The 14,495-nt window shown below is 58.8% G+C and overlaps 1 protein-coding gene across 1 annotated transcript; it reads left to right on the top strand.

Annotated features, from left to right (window-relative positions):
- Nucleotides 1–5,272: 5,272 nt before the first annotated feature.
- NHLH1 (nescient helix-loop-helix 1) lies at nt 5,273–13,104 on the top strand. The gene is made up of 2 exons (XM_027780656.2): nt 5,273–5,704; nt 8,975–13,104. The coding sequence occupies exon 2, from the start codon at nt 9,384–9,386 to the stop codon at nt 9,786–9,788; it is 405 nt and encodes a 134-aa protein (XP_027636457.2). The 5' UTR covers nt 5,273–5,704; nt 8,975–9,383; the 3' UTR covers nt 9,789–13,104.
- The last annotated feature ends 1,391 nt before the right edge of the window (nt 13,105–14,495 follow it).

Here is a 14,495-nt window from a genome sequence, read left to right as displayed (position 1 = left end):
GGTCCAGCTGAAGGAACGAAGGCAGCTTAGCTCAGGATAACTGTGGCAGCAAGCAAGGGCCGTTGGCTGGCACCCAGCAGGCATCTGAGTCCAACATGTGTTTAAAATCAGGGTCTGACTACTACAAATAGGAGTGTAGGAATTGCCAGACTGGATCCTGCCCAGGGTCCATCTCTGCCGCCCTTGTCTCCGACAGGGACCAGCACCCGCTGCTGCTAGGAAGGGCACAGAAGGCCCTGGAGTGACCTCGCATCCCAAATCCACAACACCCTGGTACCTGGGCACCACGTTGCCACGCTGGGTCCCGTTGCAGCCCTCTGCCCCGGCTCTGCTTTACCTTTGTCCTCTCTTTGTGTGCAGCAAGAGCATCCCGTCAGGTCTCGCCAGCACCACGCCTGCACGTCTGTCCATTGTCCAGCCGGTTCCGTGCATTCCTGGAGAAAAAATACCAGGGCGAGAGAAAAAGGAAGGAAGTTTGGGGAAATACTGATGCAAGCTCGTTCTTCCCCAGCCTGCCTTGTGCAGCCCTGTGCTCCTGGGGCCCCATCCTTTTATCTCCAGCCTCTTTCGCCTGCGTGTCCAGCCTGGGCACTTGTGTGAGGTGCAATTGCTTGGAGGAGGTAGAGGGTGAGGCAGGGATGGAGGATGCTGCTTAGGACCTACAGCTCTCTGCTACCCAGGTGATCTTTCCCCAGTGCCAGCACAGCTTTAGCAGTGAGGTTTCTGGGGCTAATCAAGATCGACATACAAACAAAACAGCATCTCTGCATCTCGCAGCCAGCAGAAAGGGAGAAGCAGATGGGCTAGAGGAGGCAGGGAGCTGCTGCTAAATGGATTGATGGAGAGGCCTTTAAGCGAGATGGATTGGAGAGGGAGCCGCTGGAGGAAAGGGCCGGGGCGGCCACGCTGTGAATGGGGCAGGGGCCCAGGGAGATGATGGGAAGGGAGAAAGGCCTGCAGATAACAGATGGATGGACACAAAGACTGGAAGGGAAGAGAGGGACAGATGGACAGGCAATAGAGAGAGTCAGGAGAAGAGAGGGATCTGGACGTAATTAGATTGGATCCGATTATGACAGACTCGATTAGAGCAATATTATGATCAGGAGCTTCTGTCGCTATTTGGCTTTTAGGGGGGAACAAAGCCAGAGAGCACGTGTGGAAGGGGGACAAGCAGAGGCAAAGGGAACCGGGAAGGATGAAAGGAAAGGGGCTCCTTGTGAAAGCTGTCAGTGGTGGTGGTGACAGATTGTCTAGTTATCGAGCACCGGGGCCGTCTGTCACCGACCGCTCACAAAACCTGCACTCAATAAAAGCCAGGGAGACAAAGGCGAGGAGAGGAGAGGAGAGGAGAGGGGCTATCGGAGCCGAGAGCTTCTGTCACTAGCCAGGCAAGCGTGCCCAGGGCGTGGGGAGAGCTGTGCGGATCAGGGGCCTCCTGTTATTAGTTAGGCACATGCGCAAGTAAACATGGGTGTGCACACAAACGCACGTGCAGGGGGGTGCTGGACCTTGCTCAGCCACCTATGCACACGCACGTGTACTCTGCAGCCCAAGTCTGCACATGCATGCACATTCGGGCATGCACATTCGGGCACACACAGCTTGCACAGACAGCCTGCACGTGCACACGTGTTCGCACGCTCTAACATACTTGCCCAAAAAGGCCTTGAGCCCTGGCTTCAGCGGGCATTGTCACCCTGATTGAAGATTAACAGGCGGTCCAGGTGCTTCTCCAGCATCGATCCAAACAGCTCCGCTTCCCGCTCGCTGTCTGCAAAGAGGCTGGTAGCTGGAGCATCACCCAGCTGAGCATCACAGTGTGGTCAGCGTCTGTGCAGAGCGTCTGAACCTTCCCAGCCAGCCTGGGCTGCAGCCGGTGGTTGCAAGAGCGTGCTGCAACCCAGACACGGTGGAGCTGGCAGCTGCCCCCTCTACAAATGGCACTTGTGCATGTCTGAACAAAGTATAATGCCACCAAACGTGACCCTGTGGATGCTCCGGGATCTGTGATGCTTTGGCTGCAGGGAACGCTCCAAAAAGGCATGTCTGCCAGAGAAGACTTTGCCATGAATGAGCAGCTGGGCGGTCACAGGGACACGGGGGAGCCCGGCGCCTTTTGTTCTGCGGAGTGTCCTTGGTGGAGAGATGGGACACAGTCCCACCGTGGGTGTGGAGGTACCAGTTGATGGGCAGGAGCAGGAATGCCCCCCACGGCCTCTGTCTTCCCAGCATCCGTGAGTTGCGGCAGGGATCTCCTTCCAGGTCTCCCACCTGTTGTTTGGATCTGCAGAGCCCCTCGCTGCATAAAAGTTACAAAACTCCAGCTGGGTCTGCTCCAGCAGCACAAGGGTTAAAGCCGCCTGTCTTCCCTGACAAGCCCAGGCCAGTGTGGTCCCCAGTGGCTCTATACAATATGTCACCTCATCTCCTGCCAAATGCTGCCTCTTCTAGTCTCTTTTCATACCTCGCCGTGCCCTCCCTGCGCACACGCAGGGGGCCTGGAGCGGCAAAGCCCAGCTCGGGTCCCCCCAGCCCTGTGCCACGGCTCCTCTCCCTGCAGCTGATCCCTCAGCCTCATGCCTCGAGGTGGGCAGATCCTGGATGAAGATGCCAAAAGGGACCCACCTGGGTCCATCAACTTCATGGGTCAAGCCAAAAGGTATCGAGAGATTTAAAAAGTTGGCTGTGCTCCCGCTGGTGTTCTTCTTGAACGCTGCGTTGGAAGGGAAGCCCGGGGCTCCAGAGGGAATGAGGGGTTCTGCAGGCTCTGGCGTGTGGGCTCCTGCGATTAAATTTGGGAAACTCAGAAGTGAAGAACAAAGACAGAGTCTCTCGTTCTCCCTCCCCCAAGTCTCATCAGTTTTTTGCCAGCCTGCGGATATCTGAAGCTCAGAAGTTCTTGCTGAGGAGGTAGAGAACGAGGCAGCAGCCAAAATCGTGGGGACCATGGCAGCTCCCGTGGGCTGCAGGCTCTGAGCGGGCACCGGGGAGAATTGCAGCCACAGGGAGGGGGGAACATTAGCTTGGATTGCAGGAGAAAGTTCTAGAGTTTCTCGCTCTGCCGTCACCCTCCCACGAGACCTGTGCCTGTGGCTCTTCCCCAGCACAGCCCTGACAATGCTCATCTCACCCTCCACAAGCTGCTCAGCTCCGCCAGGCTTTGTGGGCACCGTGCAGCACTCAGCATCAGGGCTGCATCCTGCCCGTTGACGCCGCTTCTCAGGTACAAAGAGCGACCGTTTTCCAAGCAGAGGGATGTCCCCAGATGACATCCTCCCTCCCAGCAGGGCAAAACGTGGCTGCTGACCGATGAAGGGGCCTTTGCAATCTCAGCCTTTACCTGCGGGAAGAGGAAGGCTGAAAGTCTGCGTCATTGCAGGGCAGAGCTAAGGTGACCGCGTGAAGAGCAGGGGGGCTCGGCTGCTGGGGGCATGCACTGTGCATGTGTCACCAGCCCAGCGGGCTGTCCCCCTTAGTGACCCCAGCCTCGGGGGCAAGCTGGGCAGCCCGTGCCCCTGCAGGGCACTGTGCATCGACCCCCAGGAGAGCCGCAGGGAGCCAGGATGGGAGGACAGACCTGCCGGTGCCTCTACTTGAGGGAAGAGCTTGAGTGGGCTCCTGCTGAAGGGAGCCAGAAGCTGCCCGCTGGCCTGGATGGCCAGCACAGATCAGGCCTGGCGTCCCCCATGGGGAGGCTCGGCAGCCAGCTCCACTCCTTGCCTCCCCTCCTCCCTGCGCCCAGCCCGGCAGGATGCCCAGAGCAGCCCAGCATCAGCTGCAGAGAGAGGTGGGGCCCTGCTGGCGTCCTGGCAGGGGGAGAGGAGCTGGCCCCGGGGGTGGGCAGAGCGAGGAAAAAATACAAACAGCCCATCAGGCTTCTCGGGGGAGATGGGGGGCCCAGGCGGAGCGCTGCAGTGAGGGAGGAGGGGGACGTGTGTGCGCGGGCAGGGGGCTACAGGGGCTGAGAAGGGTTGGGGAAGGGTGCTCACACCTGTGTGGACACGTATGTGCTGCTTGCATGTCCACACGTGAGCGAGGAGTGATTTGTGCGTGTGAGAAGCGTGCGCGGGGGCGCGCGGGCGGGAGGCACGACGTGCGGTGCATGCAGTGCATTACCCAGGCATGCTGTGCATTGCGCGCCGTAGTCTCGGGGTGGATGTGGCTATTGCCACGAGCTCATTAGGCGAATATTGTTTTATAATCGGTGCCATAGCAATGGTGAGGCAGGCTTCTCGCTGCCACCTGATCCCTCTGCCTCGTCCGCCGCTCGCCCTGCAAACTCCGAGACCATCTGCTGAGCCGTGCCACGGGCTGGAGTCCGCCCAGGTGCGAGTGCCCATCACCTGGGCTTCGCCTGCAGGGGAGGGGGAACCAGCCCCCAGTGCATGGGAGGGAGGGGAAGGGAGGTGGCAGGCAATTTCCAGCGCTGGGTGGAAGAAGGCGAAGGTAGGAGACTCCAGCAAGCAAACTGCAGGGGGGTCTGGGAGGACACGCATGGATACGCGTGGGACGGGGGATACAGGAATTTTGGAGCAGGGAGTTCACTGATGAGGATGACAAACTAGGGAAGGTTTTCTCAGGACAGTTTAAAGGGAACATTTGAAATTGGAGAAGGGTGAGAGGCAGAGGCTCAGCCTAACCCACAAAAGCAATCGTTGTTTTACGGTTAGATAGAGGATCGGTGTTGCAGAGCAGTACCTGTGCGTTCCGGGTACCGCCTTCTTTCACTTTCTTTCTCTCCTCTCACTGAACTTTGCTACAGGTGAATTTTACAGCTGCGCTCAGGCAGGACCTACAGGACAGTTGTTGCTGCTGGTACAGCCTCTCTGGGAGAGGCTGTCGGTGGTCCGGGCACCCCACCGGTGCTCACCCGCTCCACACAGGCGCCCGCAGACCCACGCATCACGCAGCTGCCCGCACACAGACATGCGTGGATGCTGGCACAGCGTGGCCACGCAGCCCCGCTCCCACACGCGCCCACACTGCGGAGGCTGCGTGCCACTGGGAGCCACTGGGAAGGCTGTGCTGTTGGTCCCACTTCTGCAGTCACTGCTCCTCGTCCCACCCCGGCGCAGAGACTTGCCTGCCTGCCTGTCTCTCCCTCTCCCCTTTCCACGTTTGCTCCCATCTCTCTATTTCTCCTTTATGAAATATGCATGGAGAACAGATGTCGCCTTCTCCCGGAGCACCCCCACCCTCCTCCCTCCCTCTCTCCCTCCCTCCCTCCCAGCCCACCACCTCCATCCACCCTCCAGGACCACATCCAACCTCCACCTCCCTCCTCTCCCGGGGGCTCCAACCTCCCGCACAGCCAATGGCATCCCCTCTCTTGACTTTAATATTTATGAGGGGGGGAGCACCGGAGCGGCCAATGAGGCAGCCGGGGTCGGACTCGGCGTGCGAGGCTGGGATGTATATATAGCATATGGGGCACATGCCTCCTTGGGGTGTCCATCTCAACGCGCGGTGGCCCACTCGCACTCCTGCCCAAGGAGTAGCATGCCTGGGCCCCAAGGCTGCCGGGGTTCTCCCTGACCCCCCCAAGTCCATCCTACGGCGCAGGACGCTGCGCACACCCAGAGAAACTTTCTGCCTCTTCGATGGATGGATGAGCCAAGCGGTTCCTCGCTCCCTGGATTACTTGAGCTTCATCCTGCTGGAAGGGAAAACCTGGAGCCTGGGAATGGTCATCAGCTTGGGGGTAAGGTGTCCTGGGGATGGGTTAGCAGCGCCCCTGGATGCTGCTGCGAGGTTTGATGCTGTGGAAAGGGAAGCGTGGCAGGTGGGGAGGGGGATGGCGAGATCAGCTGCGTGGTCTGCGTGGGAAGGGAGCACAAAGCTGCGGGCTGTCTCGGGAAGGGAGCTTGACCTCGGTGCAAGGTTTGACACACAAGCCCCCGTGCGCATCCTTCGCTTTGGGCTTGGCGCTGGCACGGGGGATTCCTGACCAGGAAAAAGCAAAGGAACCTCCAGTCAGATGGCCGCAAAGTGGGTCCCAGGCACACTTTGCTTGGCCAGAGAGTCTTCTGCTGGTCTGGAGGGCAAGGGAAAGGGCAAGCAGGGAGCTGGGTAGCATTGCTTCCCAGCGGGGGCTTAAGCATCGCTGGGGTTTTGCTGAAGGCAGGACTGGAGCAAGCGTAGGTTGAGAAGAGGTTCTTGCAATAGATGAATTTGGGAAGATGACAGTTTACAGTTCATCTGAAGGAAAAGGAGCCACTCAGAACGCAAGTCACCCATGTGAAGGAAAAGCTTTTGAGGACTGGACTAACCCAGTGGAGGAGCAGTGGGCTAAGGAGTTTATTTGGGTCCAGTACTGAAAGTCATCTTCATGCAAATGATCCCATGTCTCCTGCTAACATCCTTCTGCGACTGAGACCCCTGTGCAGGACTCCTGCCTCCAGTGTTTGATACACCTTCAATTTACTCACCAGGATGCTGAGATGGCGACAGCAACCTGTCCCACAGCCTGTGCCCTCTGCGGACTGCGGCAGAGCAGTGTGTGTTCCCGGGCTGTTCCTGGGCAGGTCACCATCCCCATCTGCCCGAGGAGAAGGAGGTTTTGCAGCTTCCCCTGCTCCAGGATGAAGTGACACGCTCGTGCCCTGGTGCTGGTGTTCTAGGAGGGGACAAGAGGCAGCTGGTTGTCTCCTTCCCTGCCCTGTGCTGAAACGATGGGGCCAGGAGGCAGCAGAGCCGCTCTGCAGCTTCTTGCCGGGGTGGCTGACCCACACGAGGAGCACACCTCCCGCATGGCCCCGGTGGGATGGGGCAGCGCCTGAGCGTGCAGAGCAAGAGGAGAACAGGCCTGTTGTTTTCAGAGCAGCAGTGCTGGGGTAAGAGGGAGGCAGAAGAGCAGCGAAGCTAGTGCATGAGATCAAACGCAGTTCCCTGTCCCTGAGAGCAGGGGGGAGAGTATATTAAAGCGAAGCTGTGCACACATGAGCATGATCCTGGACGTACACGCACCAAATCCTCGCCACAGCCCAGGAGCTGAACGTGCAGAGCTGCTGTGGCACGTGTCCAACCCCAGAGCTGACCTTCCCTCTTTCTCCTGGCCCAACTGCAGCCTTTATGGAGCTGGCGCTCACAGCCGGAGCAGCATCCCTGCCCCGCTGCCGGAAGCCACGGTGGCTGGGAGCAATGCTCCAGGGATGGCTATTGTGAGTGGGAGTGGGGTGGCACCGGCAGCACGCAGGGAAACATGGCCGTGGCAACAAGCCTTCAGCTGGCCATGAAGGGCTGCAGCTGCTCACCAGCCATGAAGGACTTGCGTTGGGTGGTGATGACCCACGGGTGCGCTGCTCCCAAGGGCAGAGCAGCCAGCAGGGCACGAGCGCTCCTGCCACTGCCGGGTGCCAGAGAGGAGGTCCAGGTTCTGCAGGAAGGGCACAAGAGCAGAAGGAGAAAAGAAATTAAAGCAGGAGGGGAATGGGGAGGGTTGAGCAAGGTGCACGAGTCACGGCTGTAGCGGATGACTGCAGCAGATGGGGCTCGTTGGGGAACTTGAGGTAACACACTGCTGCGCTGGCCGTGGTTCTTGGTCCCTGGCTGGTTTGTCCCTGAGGCTGGTCGCAGGGAGAGCAAGTTAAACACAAACCCAAACTCAGCCGCGCTCCAAGGACAGTGCGATTTATTGCAAGCTCCCAGCCTTGACAGGGCATCTCCACAGATCCCGAGAGCCACGTTTCCGTCAGCCCTTCCATCACCTAAGAGCTTCACAGGAGTAACTTTTTGTCTAGGATTTAGATGGATTACCAGTACTCTCATGCATAGCTGAAAGGTTTTGTGTTATAGAAGAAAAAAGGCCAGGATAATTTTTTTTAGTGGAATCTGAATCTCACAGCGCAAGGGTGAGCGTGTGTGCACGCACACAGAGATGCCTGACTTGGGGTAGATTTACAAGCATGGGTGTAAATGGTGTGTAAACGGATGTGGGATTCTCACAGAGGAGTTTTTGACTGTGAACATTTGCACATATGTGTTGGGAAATGTGTCTCTGTGTGTGTACATGTGTGTTTGTGTAAGCGTGCACAGGAACAGCCACATATATTGGCAGGGGGGGCTCAGAGGGGCCATGCAGACATTTCTATACATGCTTATGGGGTTCCTTGTGTTTCTTGAGCAGCGCTTCTGTGAATGCACATCAAGGGCTTTGCCCGCTGCCGGTCTTTTAAAACGGGATGTAGACTATTTCTTCCCAGTCATCACCTGTCCATATTAGTTTAGTTTCCATTTCTCAGTCGTATGGCTCATTACAAGCTTGTCAGGCCTGAGAGAAGTAATATGTTGTACATCTCTGCCTGGCTGGCTTCCCAGCCAGGCTGCTATCTCTTCCAGCAGCGGCTATTCCCCATCCAAAGTTTGTTTTTCCCCTGCTCCACCGCTGCCTTTGCCCTGCCCAGGGGGCAGACGCGCCTGCAGCAAGACCTGCTTTTCCCAGCGATGCTCCTGGGGTGCTGGAGGCATCTGTGCGGACCTGGGGCCCAGTGTCGGAGCCGTGCGGGGAAGGCAGCAGGGGGGAGGAGAAGGGAGAGGAGAGGCAGCTTTCCCGGCCAGCGGCACAGCGTCCCGGAGGGAGCGGGGAGCCAGCGTCTATTTGGACACATCAAGCAAAGCAGCTGTGTTGGGTTCCATATGTCGGGGGTGCCAGGATCCATGACATACGGGCTCATTTAGTATACAATAAGCCCCCCTTCCTCTCGCCCCTGCAGTCTGTTTTTCCCCTTTGCTCATCCACCACCTGTCATCTCTCCGGAGAGCCAGGAGAAATGGCTTCCACCTTCTCCCAGAGCCACCCCACCGGCTCCCTCCCCGCCACCCGTGACTGGGGACCCGGAGCCCCAGCCCGGCGGGGACAGGGTGTCCCCTGCTCCGGCTGGGGCCAGCACCGCAGGGCAGGTGGAGCGAGCAGCCGAGCTCTCCGGCTGTGTCTCTGGGCGATGCTGAGAGCCCCTGTGCTTCTGTTTTCTAGAGCACGCAGGAGGAGGTCGGCTCTGACACCTGACGGCTCCGAAACTGGGTCCTGCCACGGCAGCACAGAAGAGCCCGTGGTCCCTGTGCATGAGCGCGCGCGCAGAGGATATTTATTTATTTATCTTATTTCTATGAGTCCTGCCATCTCTCGTACATTATTTATTGTGAAAGTTGTCGCTCACCCAACGAGCTCTCTGGGGAAAAGGGAAAATTTTGGAATTCCCTTGCGGAGGCGGTGTGTGATGAGGAGGAAGAGGAGGAGAATAACCAGGGGGTTGCTGTGAGCCAGAGACCTTCTCTTTCAAGTAGAGCCGTTCTGCTGCGACATCGTGCCCGGGTCAGTCTGTCCCCCTGACGTACCATCTCTCTGAAGCACCTGTCTGTCCGTCCATCCCTCTTTTGCGAAGATGATGCTCAATTCGGACCAAACCGAGATCGACCTGCCCCCGACACACTCCGAGTCCGAGTCCGTCTTCAGCGACTGCGGCGGTGGCCGCGCGGGCAGCACGGAGGACACCAGTGGCATTGGCTTGTGCGCTCAGTCCCGGATAGCCGAGCCAGGTGAGGCCATGAAGAAAGACCTGCAACACCTGAGTCGGGAGGAGCGTCGACGCCGACGGCGTGCCACGGCCAAATACCGGACAGCCCATGCTACGCGGGAGCGCATCCGCGTCGAAGCCTTCAACATGGCCTTCGCCGAGCTGCGGAAGCTGCTGCCCACCCTGCCACCGGACAAGAAGCTCTCCAAGATTGAGATCCTCCGCCTGGCCATCTGCTACATCTCCTACCTGAACCACGTGCTGGATGTCTGAGCCGCCCAGCCTGCGTCCCTCAGTCTGTCTGCCACATCTCCCACCTGAACATGTGCTGGGCATCTGAGCCAAGCGCTCAAGTCCCTCTGTCCATCTATGACCTGAACCACATGTTGGGGCATCCAAAATGCTGTGCCTGTGTTCATCCGTCTGTTCAAATGGACCGAGTCCCCAGCTCTCTGCTCTACCCGCTATCCGAACGATGTTCTGTATTTCCCCACCACCAAGCCCGCGTCCATCTGTCTTTCCATCCTGCCTGAGTCAGGCTGTTTGGTCCGTCAGCCATCTGTCTGTCCTGCTGGATCTGCTGCCTGAAGCCTGCGCTGGCCGCGTATGCTCCCGACTTCTGTCTGTCCTTTTGCTTCGCATCACTCTGGTGCTGCCTACGGGATCCTGAGCCTGGCCACCACGTCCGCTCCCTGACCCGCAGCAGGAGCCACCGAGCCCGAGTCTCTGTGTCTGTATATCACCTCTTTCACACAATCTGCAGAAAAACGGACCTGTGAAACACTGCAGCCCCAAGCAGTCCCAGGGTCTCATCCATCTGTCTGTCTGCACCTTCTGCCACCAGCTGCCCCACCAGCATGGCCAGTCTGGGCATTTTGTCTGTTTGCTGCTGTTCTGCCCCTGGCATCGTGCTGGGCACTTGTCCAGACCGTCCCCTCCACAGAGGGAGCACAGCCCAGGAGCATCCTCGGGCACAGAGCAGCTCCGCTGTCTTCGCCCTTGGGCTTTTGACACCCCAAAAGGAAGCACAAAGTGTGGTGCAGACCTGCCAGGACCTGGCCATGCTTTCCACCGACGACAGCAGCAGGTTCCCCTCGAGATGGAGCAGAGAGGCACGCCTGCTCGCTGTGCTGCCTGCGAGGTGCCCGGAGCCCCACTCCCACGCCAGGCTGGAGCAGCACCCAGGGGTTCTCCAAGCCCTTCCATTGCATATCTGGTCTCCTTGAAGCTCAGCACCCTGCTCCCCAGACCTGTGCACCCCAGGCTTCGCTGCCCAACCCTCCTTTGCACTAGTGCACGACCAGTGTGAAGCCCCCCTGGCCTGGCCCGCTGCACTGACGGATGCGACCACCTCGGGGTACCCGACCTCCCCGCACAGCACTTCATCCCTCCCCGCTCTTCCTCTCTCTCCCCTTCGGTGCTCCTGGTGAAAAAGGCTGGAGTGGGGTCACAAGCCTGGCACGGGGGCACTCCGGCACTCAGCTCCCCCAGCACCGCGTCCCTCCTCTGCAGCACAGCTAGTGCCGCCAGGGCTCATGTGCGAAGAGGCTTTGCCCCCAGGTGCTGCACCCCCCACCACCACCATTTACACCAGTATGGCACTGGTGCAGCGTGACCTTTTGCAGCATGTGCTCTGCTGGGGTAAACTGCACTTTACCTGCGGCTTGCAGGGCAGCAGGGTTGGAGGTGAGGGAAAGCAGGCACAGCCCCTCTGCCCCAGCAGCCGGGGCTCTCCTGGCCCCTCCTAACATGGGTCAGCACTTTGGGAGAAGGAGGAGCGGGAAGGGAGAGCAGAGCCGAGTGGCCTTTCCTCCAGCGAGGGCACGCTGAGGCTGGGGAAAGCTCATTGCAGGAGTGAATGTTTTGCCTTGTTTTATGGGGGTGTGTTTGTTTGAAGTGTTAATTTTGCACTGGCAGTGGCAAGAGCACAAGCAGAGCCCAGGTGGGGACCAGGACCATGCAGAAACCGCTGGCTGAGCTTTGAGCCAACGCTCCGGGCTGGGAGCAGAGCCACAGCCTGGCCCACGGGGAATGGGCTGGAGCTGCCCTGCACTGAACATCACCAGGAGACAGGCAGTGGTCCTCCCCCGCGGGGTCGGTGCTGGGGGTGATGGACTTTGGTGTGCCAGAGATGAGATGTTCATGGTGAGAGAGCCAGTGCCATGTCCAGCAAACCCCCAGAGCCGGAGTGGGGGGTCCCAGCACCTGCCCCCCTCTGCTCTCTGGGGTCCTCCCCTCAGCTTTGTGCCCTCCCAAGGTGTTGGCCACTGCCCGTGCTTCTGTCCAAGCCCCAGCTGGGCTTCCCGGGACCTCGCAGTCCTTGGCTCCGTCCCACCCCTGCCTCTGCCGCCAGCTCCCAGCGCCGCCTCGCTCCGTACCTCATTTTCCCCCTCCCCGTAAAAGCAGGGAGAACGATCGCTACCTCTGTCTCGCAAGGACTCCCCAGGGAATGTGGGACCCCTGAGGGCCAGAGCAGCGGACCCTGGAGCTGGTGCCCCCATCACTGCAGCACTCAGCGGGGCAGGGGCAGAGCAATACAGAGCAGGGCAGCCCACCCTTCCCCTCCACTTACCAGCCACGTCTCTGTGCCACGAGGATATTTATTGAATTAATTTATTGATAAATGTTATTATTTATTTGCTGTTGTTGTGCACTTTTGGGAAAGGAAAACTAGAAAATAAGAAGAAAAAAAAAAAAAAAAACAATGACCACGGCGGAAAAACCAACCAACCCACCCTTGTATGCGGTGTGCCCCAGCGTTTGTTTGTCTTGGCTGTTCAGACTGTGCAAGGATTTATTATTTATGAGTTCACAAGGAAGTCGGGGAGGGGGAAATGAATTAAACTGCCAGCAAAAGAGAGATCTTGAACTTGGAGTGCCTGGCTTCCCTTTTTTTTTTTTTTTTCTTTTTTTTTAATCTTGTTTTTAACTGTCTCTTCCTTGCGCTGTTTGGCGGTGGTGGTGGGTTTTCCAAGGCAGGAGTGGATGGCTGCGGCCGTGCCTGTGAAAGGAGGTGGTGGGAGGGAAACCATCATCTACCGCTCCGGCCAGGGGACTGGGATGCATCCTCTTGGTGCTCAGAGGATCCTACAAGCACCAGCCAGGCTGGGGCTTGCTCCGAGATGGGGTGCACGCCATGTCTTTGCCTTTCCCCATGTCTGCAGTCGCTGCTTGGAGCCCGCCTTGGGTTTTCTAGGACAAGCAGACCCCAAACGGCCCGGTCCTTCTGGTGACAGCAGAGGGATGAGGACATCTGGTCCAGACATCAGCATCTCCAAACACACCTGACAAACCACCTCTCTCTCCCGCATACCCTGGGGAAATTGGTGCTGCCCTGGCTCCGAAGCCACCCATTGCTTGACCATACACCTCTGCCTAGCAGAGGCCCCGCGGTCCCTTTCTCCATCACCCCCAGACCTCTCCCTTGCAAACGCCCAGCCCTCTCCCTGCTTCTTCAGCCACCCCGAAGCAAGTTTGCGGCTCGTCTCCTTTGTCTGCGCCGATCCCGCGCGTCCCTGGGGGCAGGTTGCAGCTGTTCACCGACTTGCTCCAAATTTCTTCATATAATCAATTGGCCTCGGCTGCAGCTCGGCTCAGCAGAGATGCGTCAAAGGGGAAATAATAAACATGGGGGGGGGGGGGGGGGGGGGGGAGGGAGAGGGAGCAGGGGAAGAAAGCGGGGAGACTTTGCCTCAGGCTGCAGGGGCATGGGAGGGGACTTTGGGGATCCTCGGCGCTTTTTGTCCCAGCTCAGGGATTTCTCCCTGGTGTTGACCCCTTGGGATGCACCGTGTCCCTGCCGCCTGCATCCAGACGCAGCTCCTCTCCCAGGCTCTCCACTCGGAGGTTGGTGCGGGGCAGCCGTCTCCATCCCACCGCCGGGAGGTGGTACCCAAACCTCGGCGGGGCCGTTGTTCCCGGCTGCCAGCCCCAGCCCTGACATATGGTCCTCATTGTGCCGCGCACAATGGAAACACTTCATGCTAATTTAGATGCTGGTTCTGGCCTTGCTGTCATCTCCGACAGATTGGGTCCCTTGCCTGCTCTTTGTGCTCGCGGGCATCGAGGTAACAGGCAGCTCTGCTTCTCCACTATCTCCCGGAGCATTTTCTTAGACACTTCCCAACTCTGTCGCCACAGCTACTTCCTTCCCTCTTCCCCATACACATCTCCATCTCTCCATCCCTCTTCCTTCCCTCTTCCCCATACACATCTCCATCTCTCCATCCCTCTTCTCCATACACATCTTCATCTCTGCACCCCTCTTCCTTCCCTCTTCCCCATACACATCTCCATCTCTCCATCCCTCTTCCTTCCCTCTTCCCCATACACATCTCCATCTCTCCATCCCTCTCCCAGCCTCTGGAGGACACCCAGGGCACAGGTAGGTCTGTGCACGAGGAATGTTTTCATTTGAAAAATACCCATGGAAAATAGTCCTGAAGGTGGAGATAAACAGATGTGCATGAAACCGTGCAGCTGCTTTTGCTCAGTGGCAGTTCTGTGTCCCTGCCCCGGAGACAATGTGGTGGGGGTGGCTGCTGGCCCCATTCCACGTCCCTTCCTCCCCCAAAAAGGAGTAGCCGGGGCAGGACATGACATTCCAGTTTGGGAAGGGGGAAGGACACCCCTCGTTTCAGCCCGCTGCCCCAGGGCCAGGCTGCCTGCGTGTGCCCTGCTCCCCGGGGATGTCACCGTGGGCAGCAGCTGTGTCCCCAGCTCGCCTGCGTGAGGCGGCAGTGCCATCTGCCGGGTCCCCAGCACGGGGCCCTGCATGCTCACACCAGACCCCTGTCACCCCCCAGGCTGGGGACCCCCATCCCTGCCAGCCGGGCCCTGGAGCATCCCTGTCCTCTGCGAAGGGACCCAATGCAGCTCTCGGGCAGGGCTGGGACTGGGACAAGAGACAAAAGCGAACGGCACCCGTGCACACATGGGAGACCTTCCCAAAAGCATCTCCTGTGCCCCATTGTTTTAAAC

The sequence above is a fragment of the Falco peregrinus genome, chromosome 19 (genome assembly GCF_023634155.1).
Source record: "Falco peregrinus isolate bFalPer1 chromosome 19, bFalPer1.pri, whole genome shotgun sequence".
NCBI classification, from domain to species: Eukaryota; Metazoa; Chordata; class Aves; order Falconiformes; family Falconidae; genus Falco; species Falco peregrinus.
The sequence above is the reverse complement of the archived record's forward strand: the minus strand, read 5'-3'. Positions and strand labels throughout refer to the sequence as shown.

Bases quoted from the DNA above. Each gene is read 5' to 3' on its own strand.
- NHLH1 (XM_027780656.2), top strand. From the start codon at position 9,384: ATGATGCTCAATTCGGACCAAACCGAGATCGACCTGCCCCCGACACAC.